At 40.7% G+C, this 16,690-nt stretch overlaps 1 protein-coding gene across 3 annotated transcripts in view; it reads left to right on the top strand.

Annotated features, from left to right (window-relative positions):
* Positions 1-2,989: 2,989 nt before the first annotated feature.
* slc25a25b (solute carrier family 25 member 25b) overlaps positions 2,990-16,690 on the top strand; it is a 34,772-nt gene continuing 21,071 nt past the window's right edge. For 2 of the 3 annotated variants that reach the window (XM_086301785.1, XM_086301784.1), the window contains exons 1-3: positions 2,990-3,803; positions 15,843-15,969; positions 16,591-16,678. In XM_086301785.1, coding sequence (XP_086157911.1) covers positions 3,447-3,803; positions 15,843-15,969; positions 16,591-16,678 — 572 coding nt within the window. In that variant the 5' untranslated portion in view covers positions 2,990-3,446. Of the gene's footprint in view, positions 3,804-10,139; positions 13,139-15,842; positions 15,970-16,590; positions 16,679-16,690 lie in introns of those variants that run through there. The other variant, XM_086301786.1, reaches the window with a different exon arrangement.

The following is a 16,690-nucleotide window of genomic DNA, read 5'->3' as shown; positions in this document are numbered from 1 at the left end:
TGCAATTAAAGTCTGAATTGTGGACATTCACTTTTTAACCTTTTGTGAAATAGTGAAGTTAGAAATCTGGATGCTAATCATTAATAGTGCAAATAGCTCTTACAGGTTACTACATCCCTTAACATATAACAGTCCCTTGGGGGCCTACTGTTGCTCATTGGTCCAGTGTTCTCTTTTTGTATGACAGTACATTTTTCATTTTATTTACAAATAAACGTCCTCAGACTGGGAGAATATTGCCATGCCAGTGTTTTTTCCACTGTGTTTTAAGCACAAAGTTATCACAGCTGTTCACTGGAAGATTTTAAAGTACTTTATCCTTTCCGACTGTGTGTGCTAACAAGATTTTTGGAGATGCATATTTGCTTTTCCAGGAGGACTGCACACAGTGCCAAAACTATTGCCAAGTAGTTTGCTAATTATGTTCTTACTGTGATTACTGTGTGGCCAGCAACCTTGTCTGACTGAACCTAATGGAGAATGTGTGGGGTATTGTCAAGACAAAATCATCAGTCTTGTTTTGTATATTCAACAATTCCAGACAGAAAAATAACTCTGCTGTTACCTTTTAACTGCACCTCTTTAAGAAGTGCTCTGTTATAAAAAACATTCTATATTGTGTTTTCCCCAATAATGTCCCCAACTCGTCCTCTAAATGTTGCAGGGAAAATGTTCTACCACTATTACAATTTCACAATTAAAGAAACATTAAAAAAAATCATCTCAGCCATAAAAAGCATGGTTCTGGGTCTTGGACCTAGCGTTTCTGGACCCTGCCCTGTTGGTCTGTATTGGTTCCAGCTATGAGATTTATTATTAAAATAGACATAACATAATTTTTTCACCCCCTCCCAAAGAACACATGTTCAAAGCAGCATGTCAGACCAATATCAGACAGAAATGTCACATGATATCAAACAGAAGTTGTTAATTCAGCTCTGCAAAGTGGGCAATCATAGTGAAGCAGTTCATTATAAGCTGTAGTTTTAAGTTACTCTTTATATTTCTGGCCACCAGATGTCATCAAAGATGACTGTGTTGAAAAGCTTTGAGTAATGAGCAGTTTTTCAATGCAAGCTTCAATGCTTCAGAAAGCTTCATTTAGCCATCACAACTGTCAGGTTTGAACTTGAGTTTTGTGAGCTGGCCCCCAAGAAAGCTGAACTGTGATCTGAGAAGCTGTGCTTTCTGTTCCCCATCTAACTCATTCAGAGACTATTTCTAATGTTGCAATCTCTGTGTATCTCCTGCTCATTCTGAGACGGCTTGATATGCTGCCTAGGCTTTGTGCTTTGTGGGCTTTGTGTCGGACAGGGTCGTCTGCAGTACGGGGGCCCCACAGGGAACGGTTCTGGCTCCGTTCCTCTTCACCATCTACACTGCAGACTTCTCCCACAATTCCACCCAGTGCTTCCTGCAGAAGTTCTCTGATGACTCTGCAATAGTCGGCCTCATCACTGATGGGGACGACAAGGAGTACAGAGGTCTGACCCAAGACTTTGTGGACTGGTGCCAGCTGAACTACCTCCAGATCAACGCCAGTAAAACCAAGGAACTGGTGGTAGACTTCCGCAGGCACAAGCATTCTCCACTGCAACCACTGAACATCCAAGGTATGGACATTGAGGCTGTGGACAGCTACAGGTACCTTGGTGTTCATCTGAACAATAGACTGGACTGGACTCATAACTCAGATGCCCTCTACAGGAAAGGGCAGAGCAGGCTGTACCTGAGACTGAGAATTGTGTCCCTGTGCTTTCAAAAACTGCTGTGTTCCAAAGCTTTCTAAACTGTGTATTTTGAGACTGTTTGCTGTGCTGCTAACTAAATTCTCTCAGAGACTGAGACTCTGCCCGCAGCCTACCCAGAGATAAGTTTGTGACCTTGTGGTCTCCTCTCTGCTTCAGCCAGAGGTCCCTGCACCGACGCCCCGTCCTGATCCGGCCAAGGGGCAAGGGGGCCTCCAGACCTGTCTCCCTAGGGCAGTGGTTCCCAAACTTTTTTTGCTTGGCCCCCCTTTGTTTTAAATTTCATTATAAGAAGCGTTTGTGAACTAAAATTCAATAATGTGGGATACTGTTTTTCCATGATTTGGACAGCCCAGCGCGTGCTGTCGGGAATACCTACCTTCGCACCACCATTGTGCAGGTGAAGCCAAAGGCAAGATAAGGGTCGTCATATTTTCTAGTCTTTGGCTTGGAAGGAAGTTGGTTTGGAAGCATATTTGGCATATTTGGAAACAGAGATATACAGTTACAATTGTGTCATTAACTGCATTGCTAAGTTTCTTCAGTTATCTGCATGAACATAAGAAATAATCAAAAATGCTTTTTCCTTCATGCACACTTGCACGCTACAGTGTGTCATGAGCTGAAATCAGACACCACAGCACCCCTACCAAATGCAAGGAGAAAAAAAGAAAAGAGTGTGTTTTTGTGCCGGGAGTCTGCAGCTCCCATGCAGCTCTGTTTTTTAGCTCTCTCTTTTTTTCCTTTTTTCTTTTCTTTTCTTTCTTTTCTTTCTTTTTTTTTTTTTTTTGCTGTTTGCCACAACATGAAGACTTTTGTTGAATAGTTTATTAAATCCTACAAAAATCCTTTAAATTTTGAGTGACGATGATCACTAACACGTGTAAAAGACATGTATTATCATATTATATATAATATAAAAGAATAAATATTAATCTTGTTTGGGTTTTTTTTTTTAACATGAAATCTGCATGAATGGATTCAAAGATTAAATCTATGGCTCTCTCTTTCAGTTCTTCCTTCCATGCGCTTACGTTTTCAATCAGAAGGCTATTCTCTAACTCTTTTCCCCTTGTTCACATAATTTTATTACATATATGCAGAATTCCGTTAAATTCCCTCTTCAGCCATTTATTGCGCCTCCAAGTGAAGCCTGTCTGCGTGTCAGTAGTCACGCAGGCAAAAACCCCAATCTTAGACCGGTTCGTGTTGTAATCTCGCGTTATGTAGCGAGACTTCGGGTGTTGCGGGCTCAGCAGACAAATGTCTTGCTCTTTTTAATGGGCGGTAAGTTGCCGGGTGCCTAGATATTGAAATAAAAACTAAAAGGGGACTTCAGAATGGAACCGTATTGTTTGTAATAGGAGGAAGTCGAACATACGCTGCTGTGGAGACATTTTAATAGACGCTTAGAGAGCAGACAGCAGAATTTTCATCATATCGACGCGTCTCGTTTCGCCGGCATCTTTCACTCGCTAACGTTGAAAATAGCTAGCTGAGCTGATGGACTCAAGTGGAATTTGTGCTTGTGTGTGAGCTTCACGGTTGTGTTAGTGGTGAAAAGTGTGCGTTGTACGCCAAGTGAAAGCCGTCGACTTTAATAGAGGCACGTGGTGACGTAGTAGTCAGGACTCGCGATATAAAGGCGATTCAGCCTTAGGTTAGTACAGGGTCAAGCTGTTCGGGAGAGGCGGACACATGATGCACCAGCAGGGCTCGTTGATGCCCTCTTTGCTCAGTGGTGTATTCTGCCAGTGTCGGTCGACAGACACACATCCAGGGGCCGACCCTGGTGGTGGAGGCAGGGTTCCCCCCTCCGTCCCTCCCTCGGATGCATCACCATCTAAACCAGTAACCCAACAGTCAGCCTCCGGCGTGTGGCACACCGACGAAGGAGAGCATCCATGTGACATATGTGGGGGTTCGGAGCAGGAGCACAGACTCAAAGTGCTCTTCCAGGTCCTGGATGTGAACGGGGATGGAGGCATCTGTGTGAACGACTTGACAATTGGGCTGAAGAAGTTAGGAGTACATCGCACTGAACATGAGCTCATGGTAAGTGGACACAGCTCGGATGCTCCGTTGCGTGATATATAGTGTCTTCACTTCCCTTTTTGTGTGTAATAACAGAATTTCAAAGCATTTCCCACGGAAAGACACCACATTCATTGTAAATTTTTCATTTAAGAAAAGTGAACATGAATGCAGGGTGAGACAATGAAATGGAACTGGTGCTCAGAGTTATTTAAATAGGAGAGTAGGTAAGGGAGTCAGATGACACCAGGGCATGGCTTGAAACAACTGGAAAAAAGTACAAATGCACTGAACAAGCTTTGGGGTAAATACAGACTGACATGTCATTTAGTAACAAAGGATTTAGTTACTTGTACACCAAAAACATTAAGATATATCAACTGAGATAATAGTGATAGCACTGTCAATAAGCAATGCCATGTTAAAGGGTGTTAAATGGTACAGTGCATATTTTATATTTAAAATATCTCATACATAAGAAGTGCCAAAATACTAGGGATCTGCACAACTAGTTGACCAACCAAGTAATCGTTGCTATTGTCACTAATTGCTACCAGATGTACTAGTCGTTTAGTCTTAATTGTTTTACATTTGAATTGATACCCATGGCAGGTGTTGTGCCAAAAAGTGATTTCCAGTATTTGCCAAAAAATGACTGCTGGAACTTAAGCTATTATAAAATAGGTCAATCATAGTTTAACAAAGAATATCAAGTCGTTTAGAGCCAGAAAGTGCATTCCTATCACAAAGTAGCTGCTGCCATCAGTTTTTGGCAAAGTTACTTTTTTTATCAAGTAAATAAAGGCTATATAAGTGTCACTGACATTAGTGAACAGAGATTCTAACAGAGATCTTTAACAGAGATTTAGCAAAGTGGCCTCTTTGCTAAATTGTAACAAATATAACATCACAGTTCTATAAACTTACTTGAAGTGACCAAAAAAGACCAGCTTAATGACAGTATGGGTTCAAATACACAGTCATAAAGATACTTCAAAAAGAGGTAATTTCATTATTAAATATATATAACCCCTTCATAAATTTACTGTACAATATAAAGCGCCTTGAGGCAACTGTTGTTGTGCTTTGGCGCTATATAAATAAAATTGAATTGAATAAATCCTATTCACTACAGTCTATTTACTACTGTAAGTAAAGATATTAGATGTTAAAAAAAACCCCCAAAAAACCCCCACCTAAAAACAATGGAAATCACTTGCGTCTTAATGTTATGCAGGCATCTGCCACCAGATGCAACTACATTGGTGAGAAACACATTAAATCTATTAATCTGGGCTTGATCTTTTTGTTAACATTATTATTGTTGGGGTTTTAAGGCGAAAAATGAGATCACAGATACACGTGGTGGAAATGAGCTTTCACTGAAAGGTGGATAGTGTTACCCTTAGCAATAGGATGGGGAATTTAGTCAGGGGATCATAGTACAGCTGCTGATTTTCCACATCAAAAGGAGCCAGCTGAGGCGGGCACCTCCTGAGTAAGGTGTTCCAACCAGGCATGTTCTACCAGCAGAAAGTGCTGGGGCAGACCCGGGACCAGCTTTGAATAACTTTTCCCTGGATGAGCTGGAGGAGGTGGTACATATTTCAGTCGCAGTTTCTGAGTTTTTCGGATGTTAATTTGTCACATTTCAATAATATGTGAACATCTTACGTAGTAACATGTTTTCATATCATATTTAACATCGGTTTATTTTAAGTGTTTTTCTTCTTCGTTGTCTGGAGTATAACATGCAATGTTCACAATGCATAATGCCAGGTGCTGCACAGTTAAGCTGGAGGATTTATTATTGAAGAATGTGATTAGTGGTTTAAAATGCCTTTGTTTAATGAGTTTTTGCATTAAACGGTTCTCAAATTTAACTTGATATTAAGTGTTTCTTAGTTTTAGACTAGTCGGTAGTTTGTATTTTGGGGGGGGGGCGGTTGCGCTTGGAGGACTTAGAAATTAGTTGCCTTGAACATCCCAACTAAATACATTTAGAGTACATGCTTAACGGAGTGCAGCTTTGTTATTTAAAAAGAAAAGATTTCCAGACAAGGTAAAAATGCCCCCAAGACCAGTACCGCAGGAACTTTGACAACAGCTTGAGATGCAGAGGGAAATTGGGGATGAGACTGTGTGAGTCTAAAAGAGAGACACAAGACTGAAAGAATCCCAAAGAGAAGTCTCTGGGAGATGAAGTTGGTACATCAATGCCCCGAAAGAACCAACTGACAGCTGAAACAGGAAACATATGATTCAACTGTGTTGTTGTCTAGAAACGTGCACAGTTGAGGTTCACAACCGTTTCACTTGTGTGTTAGTTGGTGAATCCTTGCTGATTGTAATGGTAAAGATATAGCTATGTATTTGTTGTTGTTTTTCTTGGAATACAGATAGCTTGGCTGTGTGCTACTAGGATAAATTCATTTTGTTGGCCTGCTGGGTTGAATGAAGGGGTTATGCTGTGTATAACTTGCAGTGGGGGAAAAAAACCCATTTCAACCTTCGTGAGGTAAATTCCACAAAATTTATACATTTGTAAAAAATGAAAATGTAACTGGTAATTCTATACCTTGTGTTTTGGGTCCCGGTGACCAATGAGATTCCTTTCCTAGTTCAGTTTGATACATGTTTCTGTACCTGAGTGACACGAGTTGATGTTATGGTTTTTTGAGTGAGAGGAGAGTTGCAAATGATGGCAAAGCTTTGTTGAACACAAGCATCTTGTTAAAAATTTTGTTTGGAAATCTGTCTTAATAATTGAGGTACCACTCTATGTTACCATATTTATGTTTTTTCAAATATTTATGAATTGATTCTTCTCAGTGTGACACACAAATTTTTCTCACTGTTTGCTAATAATAGTCTCTTAATACCAGATAACAGTGTCCTCCTAATACCATGTAACATGCTGTTCAAGATGGGATTCACCTTCAACAGCTAAATGAGAATGAAATTTCAATGTTTCTGAAGATAATAGTGAAATCCTATACCCCTTTGACAGCAGGAACCTTTCTTTAAGCAGATTAAAGTCGAGTGTTTTTACTGGAGTATTCTGTATAGTTTATTGCAATGAACATCTAGTTTGTAAATAGTGACCCTGTGCCTGGAAAGCCTACAGACAAAGACAGAACATTTTTGACTAACCATTAGAAGGTGTGACAGAAATTCTCTGTGACCAAACACTGTTGTGCCAGATGTCATGTCAGCATAAGTCACATATTTAACCAAGTCCTTTTGACTGAAAAGAATTATAAACACTGCATGGATCAACAAATCCAACCTGATGTGTTTGACACAGAAAAATTCTGCACTATATATTTTGTACCCAAGTTGTTTGACATATTTAACAAAAAATACATTAACTCTGGTGCACTGAAAACATTCAAGTTTATTGAAATAGTCCCAAATCACCACAACAGTTGCCTCAAGGTACTTTATAATCAAAGTATAGACCCTACAGTATTTGGGATAAAATCCTACAATAAGGCAATCCACTATTAAAACACTTGTGGGAAGAAAAAACTCCCTTCTAACAGGAAGAAACCTCCAGCAAAACCAGCCTCAGGGAGGGGGCAACTGTCCGCTGCAGCTGGTTGGGATTGAGAGAAAAGAAAAAAGAGCATATTGGGATTGGACAGAACACACACTATGGGGAAGAGACTGCACAAATCAGGCCTTTATGGTCAAATAACTGCTAAGAAACCAATACTAAGGAAAATCAGCAAGCAGAAGAGATTTGTTTAGGCCAGGAAACACAAGGAATGGACATTAGACCAGTGAATATCTGTGCTTTGGTCTGAGGAGTCCAGATTTGAGATCTTTGGTTCCACCCTCCGTGTCTTTGTGTGATGCAGAAGAGGTGAATGGATGGTCTTTACATGCATGGTTCCAACTGTGAAGCATGGAGGAGGAGGTGTGATGGTGTGGGGGTGCTTTAGTGGTGACACTGTTGGGGATTTATTCAAAATTGAAGGCACACTGAACCAGCATGGCTACCACAGCATCCTGCATGCGACATGCCATCCCATCCAGTTTGTGTACTTGGACCATCATTTGTTCTTCAACAGGACAATGACGCCAAACACACCTCTGGGCTGTGTAAGGGCTATTTGACCAAGAAGGAGAGTAATGCTGTGCCAGGTGGCCTGGCCTCCACAGTCCCCTGACCTAAACACAATCAAGATGGTCTAGGACAGTTGTTCACAAACTGTGGTACGCATACCACTGGTGGTACTTGGGCTCCTTCTAGTGGTACACAGGAAGTCTCCAGATTAAATAATGTACCGTGTTCTGGCTGAGAGATTTCTAAAAAATTAAACAGCTCTGCTATCACTTCCGGCATAAATTAAGACAGGAAACTAAACCGAAATGGCGTTTGTAAGCTGGTATATAATTATGTGCTACAGCTGTGTTAGCATAATATGGACACAGTGAAGCTGGAGGATGAACACCAACTTTTTTCCACTCGATTAAAAAAAAGTTCAGTTTGAAAAACTGAACTTTAAAATGAACAGTGGTAATAGCAACCGAGAGAGGCTGACAGTGATCACTGCCTTGTTTTAGGGGCTTGTTTGGATTAAATAGAACAAGATACAAAGCACAACACAACAGCCCTGATAAACTCAGAGTAGTTTGTTCATATGTCAACAGTTAAATACCATATTTCCCACCCGCTGGATTGTTTTAATGCAGTACAGTTGTTATTATTTCCACTTATCACGTCCTGTTTATGACAGTTAAAATAAATAACATTTATATAAGAAATAAAATTGTCTCATGTAAGCTGTATATGGTGTTAAATAGACCTATACTACTGTACTTTAATGTCGGTCATGAGCGTAGTACTTTAAGAGCCATATATTTTATGAGGTGGTACTCGTGAAAAGTTTGAGAACCACTGGTTTAGGATGAGATGAACTGGAGAGTGAAGGCAAAGGGCCACCAAGTGCTCAGCATCTCTGGGAACTCCTTCAAGACTTTTGGAAAACCATTTCAGGTGACAACCTCATTACGGTCATTGAGAGAATGCCAAGAGTGTGCAAAGCAGTAATCAAAACAAAGGGTGGCTATTTAGAAGAATCTAAAATATAATACATGTTTTGAGTTATTTCACACTTTGTTTACTACATTATTCCATATGTGTTCATTCATAGTTCTGATGCCTTCAGCGAGAATCTACAATGTCATAAAGAAAACCCATTAAATGAGAAGGTGTGTCCAAACTTTTGACTGGTCACTCGCAGGGCGTAGGTGTTGTTTGGCTGGATTTTGTTCTTTTCATTCAGCAGGATTTCCTTACCCTCTGCAGGTACTTGGTGGTTGCAGCTTTCCTAGCGGCCTCTTCGTGGATCCCATTTGCCGTGGGATTCCCAGGTACTTGTAGCCGTCCTGGATGACTGCAATGCTGCCTTCTGGTAGTGTAAGCCCCTCAGTTCTGACTAACTTCCCTCTCTTTGTTGCCATGCGACTACAATTCTCCAGTCTGAATGACATTCCAATGTTGTTGCTGTATATCCTCGTGGATCAGTGAATCGATGTTTCGTTCACACCTGGCATACAGCTTGATGTCATCCGTCACTTGGTTTTCGCTCTCTCTGCAGTAGAATATCACTTCCTGTTCCTGTCACAATACACAATGGTGTTTTTGTGTAGCTTACCTGCATAGTAATTTAATAAAGAACTTTTAGAAAACTTTTTATTTTATAGTGTAATCTTCATGTGCTTCATCTGAAGCACACTCTCCGTGTATTCACTTGCTAATTTATGGTCACAGTATTCACTCACTGTCTTTCACTGGCTTAGCTGGTAGCTGACTCGCTAGCAGCATGGCCTTTCCACCTGTCCCTCCTGCACTTTCCTGCTCATTGCGTCAGATGTTTAGTTACTCCTCGGCCTCCCTTAGCAGTATTGATACTTGTAATAAATGTAGCCTATTTGCAGCTCTGGAGGCCAGGATCACTGAATTTGAGACTCGGCTTTGCACACTTGAAAAACCTGTAGCTAGCCCAGCTAGCTGACCCCCGGTAGACTGTCACGAGCAGCCGGGGAAACAGGATGCCTGGGTGACGGTGAGGAGGAAGCGTAGTCCTAAACAGAAGCCCCAGGTACACCACCAACCTGTTCGTGTCTCTAACCGCTTTTTTCCACTTTGACAGCAGTAATGACACCCAGTTACATCAATCAGTGTTGAGTAAAATCAAAGCTGAATCGGTGTGCAACTTGGCCAAAACAATGTTGAAATCTGTAGTTTTCTCTGGTCCACTCCCCAATCGGACCAGGAGTGACATGTTTACCCGCATGTTCTTCTTAAATTGCTGGCTAGGGATGGGTATTGATAAGATTTTCACGATTCCATTTTCGATTCTGTTTAACAATTCGATTCTTTATCGATTCTCTTATCGATTCTTTTTAAAAAGGAGAACACTAAGGTCGATTAGCTTAGAACTTTGTTTTTTATCTTCTCTTTGAACAAGATAGAAATTTAGGAGTAGCATGGCCTTACAAACCCAACAGTGAGATCTTAAGAGATCCACAGCCTACGGCTCTTCAATCGGGTGTCACAAGGTCCCTGGAGGAAAAAATGGTAAATGTAAAATAATAAAATAAATATTCTTCTGTAGCAATAACAAAGTATAACATAAATTATTCAGTAGCAATTACACAAGAATATCCAGTAATGTCCCTGCCTACAATTAAACACATTCACTTACCGAAAATCAGGGGCATCTGCTGTGGCAAATGGGTGCAAGCCTTTTACCACAAACTTAGTCACTGCTCGGTGACATTCGTCTATCCTGGCCTGAAAGGAGACGCTACCGGTAGACTGCAGCGAGAACTGCCAGCATCTGAGCCAGACTCTGTCTGTCTGTCTCATCATGGTCACCTAAATGCACAGTAATGGCAGGTTTTGTAATAAGGCAGAACGCGCTAACATAATATGCACTGTTAGTTGATTATTTACCTGCCGCATTAACGGGAGAGGACGTGCAAACGTTACCGCTGCTGCTGGGTTGAGATTCACGAGTCCGGAGCGGAATTAAAAACACGACATTCATTTAAGGTCATCGCGTGTTTTGTGAGCAAATGCTTTTGCGTATTCGTAGTGTTTCCTCCCTTAAATGAAATATCTACTTTGCAAGTATTGCAAGTTGCCCTGTTTGTCATCCGTTCTCGTAAAGTATAATCAAACTTTTGAGTGTTTGAGGCGCTTAGGCGCCGTGTTTCCTGCCAGGTAAATGATGCTCCACAACTTGGTGACGTCATTCGAGGCGACTGGAATCGATAAGGGAATCGTTTGCAAAAATGGCAAACAATTCCAAGGAATTGAAACAGTGGGAACCCTCTTATGGGACACTCCCAATAGGGCTTAAAATCTGGGACTATGCACCATTTGCTCTTAGAACTGAAGAAGCTTCTCAGATAGAGGTGAAACATCTTCAAGAAACTTAAAGAAGTCCAGTCGCTTTTCCAAGATCCTTAGATCAGTGGAAGAAATGTTTCGTTACTCATCCAAGTGACTTATTCAGTCTCAGGTGAATGGAGATTTCCCCAACCTTATAAACAGTACATTTTCATCATTTATGAATAGCAGATGTGTTGATGCATGCTCAAAGTTGAAGCTTCAAAATGCAGAGTTCTCAAGCAGTGGGTGAAATCAAGCTAGTTGCATCTACCTTTCAAAAACAAAACCTTTTTTCCAAACAAAATGGGAAGATGTAGTAATCCTACATCTTCCCATTTTGTTGTATGACAACTGGCTCCTGAACATTGATTAGTTACAAACAACAGACACAGCTCTTTTATTGGTCAGGAGATATTTTGGAGCATTTCTGCTCTTTCCTTTTCATTTAATCTGCTTTTGCTGTTCCTGAATGTAGTGATGGAGCTCCTCTCTGCAGTTAATAGACTGTTGTGCTACCTAGCTACGTACCATTACTCAGCATATTAAATAACAGGTTAAAATATTTCAAATGAATACCTTTTCGTTTCTGTCTATATACAGGTATTTGAACTGTTGTCATAGATTTCTACAATAGTAACCAGTGGACTGGGACGATGCACGTTTCTGTGATTTTGTTTGATTGGTTGATGTTAAGATACTTATAAATTAATGCCAGTTTTATCCTTCTATAAGCATAGAGATATTTTTTCTTTTCTGGTCTAGAGAGCCATGTTGACAGTGTGGTCAGTAAGGTAGTAAGCCAGGAAACGGTTGCAAGAAAGCAGCGTTTAATGCAGAAATAGAACTACTCTGCTTTGCCACACTGTAACTCTCCAAGCAGGAGGAACTATATACGTGCTGAGAATGAAAATCTGTTTGCCTTGGATGCTTCAGAATGCTTGCTTGATGCTGACAATGCTCTTAGAATGACTCAGAGCAAGTGCAGGAGGCTAGTGTGGGAGGGAGGAAAAGGAACCGTCACTCAGCAGATTTTCTTTACAGGGAGGGAGGTGCAGCTGAAGGGAATCCTGCTGTTTAGCCAACCCTATCCCTCTAAGTTCATTGACAGTCAGTGACATCGCTTCATTTCCGTGCTGCTACTCTGTCCTCTATTGGCGGAGACCCACATTCTGTGGTGAAGCAGTCAGACCTGCTTGTATGGTCTGCAGTGATTGGCCAGGCTGGGCTGCAGTGAGGATGCAGGTTTTGGAGGCTCTCACTGCTGCATTTCCCTGGCTGATGATACTGAAGCTAGCACAGTGGCAAATCCTCACTGTGTGTTACTGATTCTATTGCATTATCAGCATCAACAGAAAAGATTTTTTGTCTGCATCTAACGATTTGATGATCCGTGAAGTAACTGCGCCTCAGAAGCAGTGTGGTAAGAGTTAGATGGGAGAACTTGGTTTTGTACTGCTGTAGCTTATGCTGTGATCCTGAGCCTGGACATTTTAATAAGGAAAAAGATGCACTTAGAATATGAGGCACTGAGTCTGAGAAGTGAGTGAAATCCTTTCTGCAGCCCCATGCTGTCTTTAGCTAGCCTTTCCACACTTGTAATACTAGTTCACCTCTCTGCATTTTGCAAGACCTGTTACTGTTGCCGTTGCTTTTGGTCTGAGTGCAGTCACCCAAATAGTGTGGGAGAGCCAGTTTGAGGATGCTGCTGGACATACTGAGCTTTCTATACCAGAGACTTTTTGGCAGGACACAATGTAAGCCTGTTGAAACCCAGCTGCCAGGAGAGAAACAGTCTGAGACTGCAAACAACTGCAGAGAGCTACAGGCAAGTCTTCAGGAAAGCACTAAAGAGTCCTCTAATGGTAAAGAAATCAGCAGGAATAATGTTACTCCAAAGAAGACCATGGTATTAATCATGATGGCACCACCTACAGATCTTCAACAGGTAGGATAAAGCTGGTAGAATAAGGTCTGTTTTCTAGACCTGTATAGCCCTTAGTGAGAGTTACTTCACTGTTCAACTTTCTAATAATATTAAATAGAGACCTTCAAGACTGAAAAATAAACCCACTGTAGTCCCCCAAAATGCAGTTTCTCTTAAGAACACTTGGGCTGACTACCAACCATGATTTTGGTGTGCGTGTGTGTGGGTGTGTGTTAGTTAGTTTTTCTTTCTAAACAACTATAATGAGGGTGGATTTGTTTGAATCACAAATTTATACTTAGAACTTATATCACTATGACAAATATTATGCTTCTTTGTGGTAAAAACCAACCATGAGGTCTGTGCTTCAGTTTTGATGATTGAAATTCTTGCATTGTAATAGTCTGTTACTTGATACACTAGTAGGTATCAGAGTCTGCAATAGCAGAAAAGTACAGTTAGATGGATGCAGTTTAGAAATAAAGTCATTCTTATATGATCTTAAAAAAAAATTTTTTATTGTAAGGTAGACCCTACAATAATACATACAGAGAAAAATGTTGGCAACAGTGGGAAGGAACAACTCCCTTTTAACAGGAAAAAACCTCCGGTAAGTATGATTCAATGCAGAGGGGTCTATTAACACACAGTGAGTGAAACAGGTGACTGAAGAAGAAATACATCAGTGTGCATCATGGGAATCCCCCATTGCAGCGTAACTAAGGCAGGATTCAGGGACACCTGATCCAGCCCTAACTATATGCTTTAGCAAAAAGGAAAGTTTTAAGCCTAATCTTACAAGTAGAGATAGTGTCTGTTTCCCGAATCCAAACTGGAAGCTGGTTTCATAGAAGAGGGGCCTGAAATCATTCTACTTGTAAATACTCTAGGAACAACAAGTAAGCCTGCAGTGCGAGAGTGAAGTGCTCTAATGGGCTGATATGGTACTACAAGGTCATTAAGATAAGATGGGGCCTGATTATTCAAGACCTTGTATGTGAGGAGCAGGTTTTTGAAATCAATTCTGGATTTAACAGGGAGCCAATGAAGGGAAGCCAATATAGGAGAAATATGCTCTCTCTTTCTAGTCCATGTCAGTACTCTTGCTGCAGCATTTTGGATTAACCTAAGGCTTCAGGGAGTTTTTAGGACATCCGGATAATAATGAATTACACTGGTCCAGCCTAGAAGTAATAAATGCATGAACTAGTTTTTCAACATCACTCTAAGACAGGATATCTATGAATCATTCAAGCATTAAATCATTAACACAATTGACTGGAGTTGGTTTAGAAAGTTTAATATGTAACAATGACCTCTGCCAATCAACAGTGCCAATGGAAAAGTGAAGATAGGAGTGCAGGCAGGGTGGAGTGGGTGGAGGCAAGTGTCACAGCTGACTTTTGACACAAGAATAGCAGCAAGAGTGCACAGTGAAGATTTCGTCAAAACAAAAGTGAAATCCAGGAAGGAGCAGGTGTACATATGAATCCTTATTCACCAGGTGTGTGATGGCCATATGAACCATTGTTAATGAAGGGTACCGTCTGTGGACCAGAACACAATGATGCTATCTGCAAGAGGCGCATAAATCTGCCTCACAGAGGCAGCATCACTTTGTGTGGTTTTCTGTGATGGTTTGTGATATTTTAACAGGGCCTACCATTGCTTTCAGCTCAGATGGAGCTATTATGGTTGCTGCGTCATCATCCAGCACTGGTGAATTACACCCCCATTGGGCTGTTAATTTCCCACTTCTTGTCTTAAAAGACTTCATACTACCATATCACCCCAGTAGAGCACTTTGTTCTCAGACTGCTGGCTTACTTGTAGTTCCTTGGATATTTAAAAGCAGAATGGGAGGCAGAGCCTTCAGGTTTTAGACTCTTCTTCTTCCCCTTGCCTCCAACCGGTTACAGCAGATGACTTCCCCTCCCTGAGGTTTTCGTTCCTGTTAAAAGGGAGTTTTTCCTTTATTTTTCCAATATGAAGTACCTTGATGATTTAGCCTACTGTAATTGTCACCATAAGTATATGGATATCACTTTAAATAAAAAAATTTGTCTCTTTTCCTTTTTCTGTAGGTCAGGGTATAATAAGTTATTTTTTATAGTCCTCTATAAAGTTTCATTTCAGTATGTCGAAATCTCTGATGATAATGTAATTTTCAGTAAAAGGAGATACCCTGGTCAAATTGCTCTTCTGTGTCATAGCATGATCTCAACAAGATGTTTTTGCTGATTTAAAAAAAAAAATCTAACTTCATTTCGTTGTTTCACTTCACTTCATTCTTAGCATATTAAAACTTCATGATGGTTCAAGTAGACAGTTTCAGTATATCTTTTTGTGTGATGGTTGACCCCCCTTTCCTAATAGGAGGTGTCATCCATTCTTGTACCCATTACCTGACAGTAGATGGCATTTAATTGTGTTTCGGTTAAAACTGTTTCCTTGCAACCTTTTCAGTTGACCTGACAAGCTTTGGTAGCACTAAGCACCCTGGATAGTCTTAAATATATAGTAACCTGAGATGTGTGGTGGTTGTAAAATACACTACACTCCAAATCAAGTCAACAAAGCACAGATGGTACGAGGTAGGGGATTGTACACCCTAACCTCGACTGCTGTTTGTCAAATCACTCTTTCCACACAGATAATGCTATACTATTAGAGTGTGTCATTACTTAAATGAGCTGGCATCTAAATGATTTCTCTTTGTTCACAGAAAATAGTGAAAGCCGGAGACAAAGACCTGGATGGACAGTTAGACTTTGAGGAATTTGTCCATTATCTCAGAGACCATGAGAAGAAACTCCGACTGGTCTTCAAGAGTTTGGACAGGAAGAATGATGGTAAGGCAGTTTGTTAGAAATAGAATGCCTTTTATTGTCACTATACACATGTACAATGAGATACAGAGCATCTCCTACTTAGTGCAGACATGTGGGAAACGAAAGGGGACGAGGTGCACAGTTCTGCAGTGCCATATACATATGAACAGTATTCAAAAAATATCAAATATACAAATCGGGGGGAATTTAATTGTGTTGTCTGTTTACAGTGTGGGTTATTGCATGTAATTGTAATGGTAGTTGTGTAGTCTGTGTATAGAGGGAAGTTCTTAGATTGGGGGGTGGAACTGTGTTGTCAGTACATGTGTGAGTTCAGGGTGGTTATGGCTTTTGGGAAGAAACTATTCTTGAGTTAAAAGTTAAAGCAGAGTTTGAAGCATTTTCTGAGCAGTGCCAACAGTTCCTTCTGTGGTCATAGTTCGTAAGTATTGGATTCTTAAACCAGAGTGCTGAGCCCATGCTTGTTTTTGAATAACTGATAGGAACAGATGGTTTCTTTTAGACTTGATCTTAATCCTAAAGAAATGCAGAAGACATAGGATTGTGAATGAATTTGAATTGATTTTAATGTCTGTGAGAAATCGTTGCAGTAGCCATGGCTAATAACTTCTTGTGTTGCAGGTCGAATTGACTCACAAGAAATCATGCAGTCTCTGCGTGACCTGGGAGTGAACATCTCTGAGGAACAGGCAGAGAAGATTCTTAGAAGGTTAGATAATGC

This window comes from Aulonocara sp. 'chitande type north' Nkhata Bay, linkage group LG7 (genome assembly GCF_057382095.1).
Source record: "Aulonocara sp. 'chitande type north' Nkhata Bay isolate Kocher_YH1m ecotype deep benthic linkage group LG7, A_spYH_male_GT1.1, whole genome shotgun sequence".
Classification (NCBI taxonomy): Eukaryota; Metazoa; Chordata; class Actinopteri; order Cichliformes; family Cichlidae; genus Aulonocara; species Aulonocara sp. 'chitande type north' Nkhata Bay.
The sequence above is the reverse complement of the archived record's forward strand: the minus strand, read 5'-3'. Positions and strand labels throughout refer to the sequence as shown.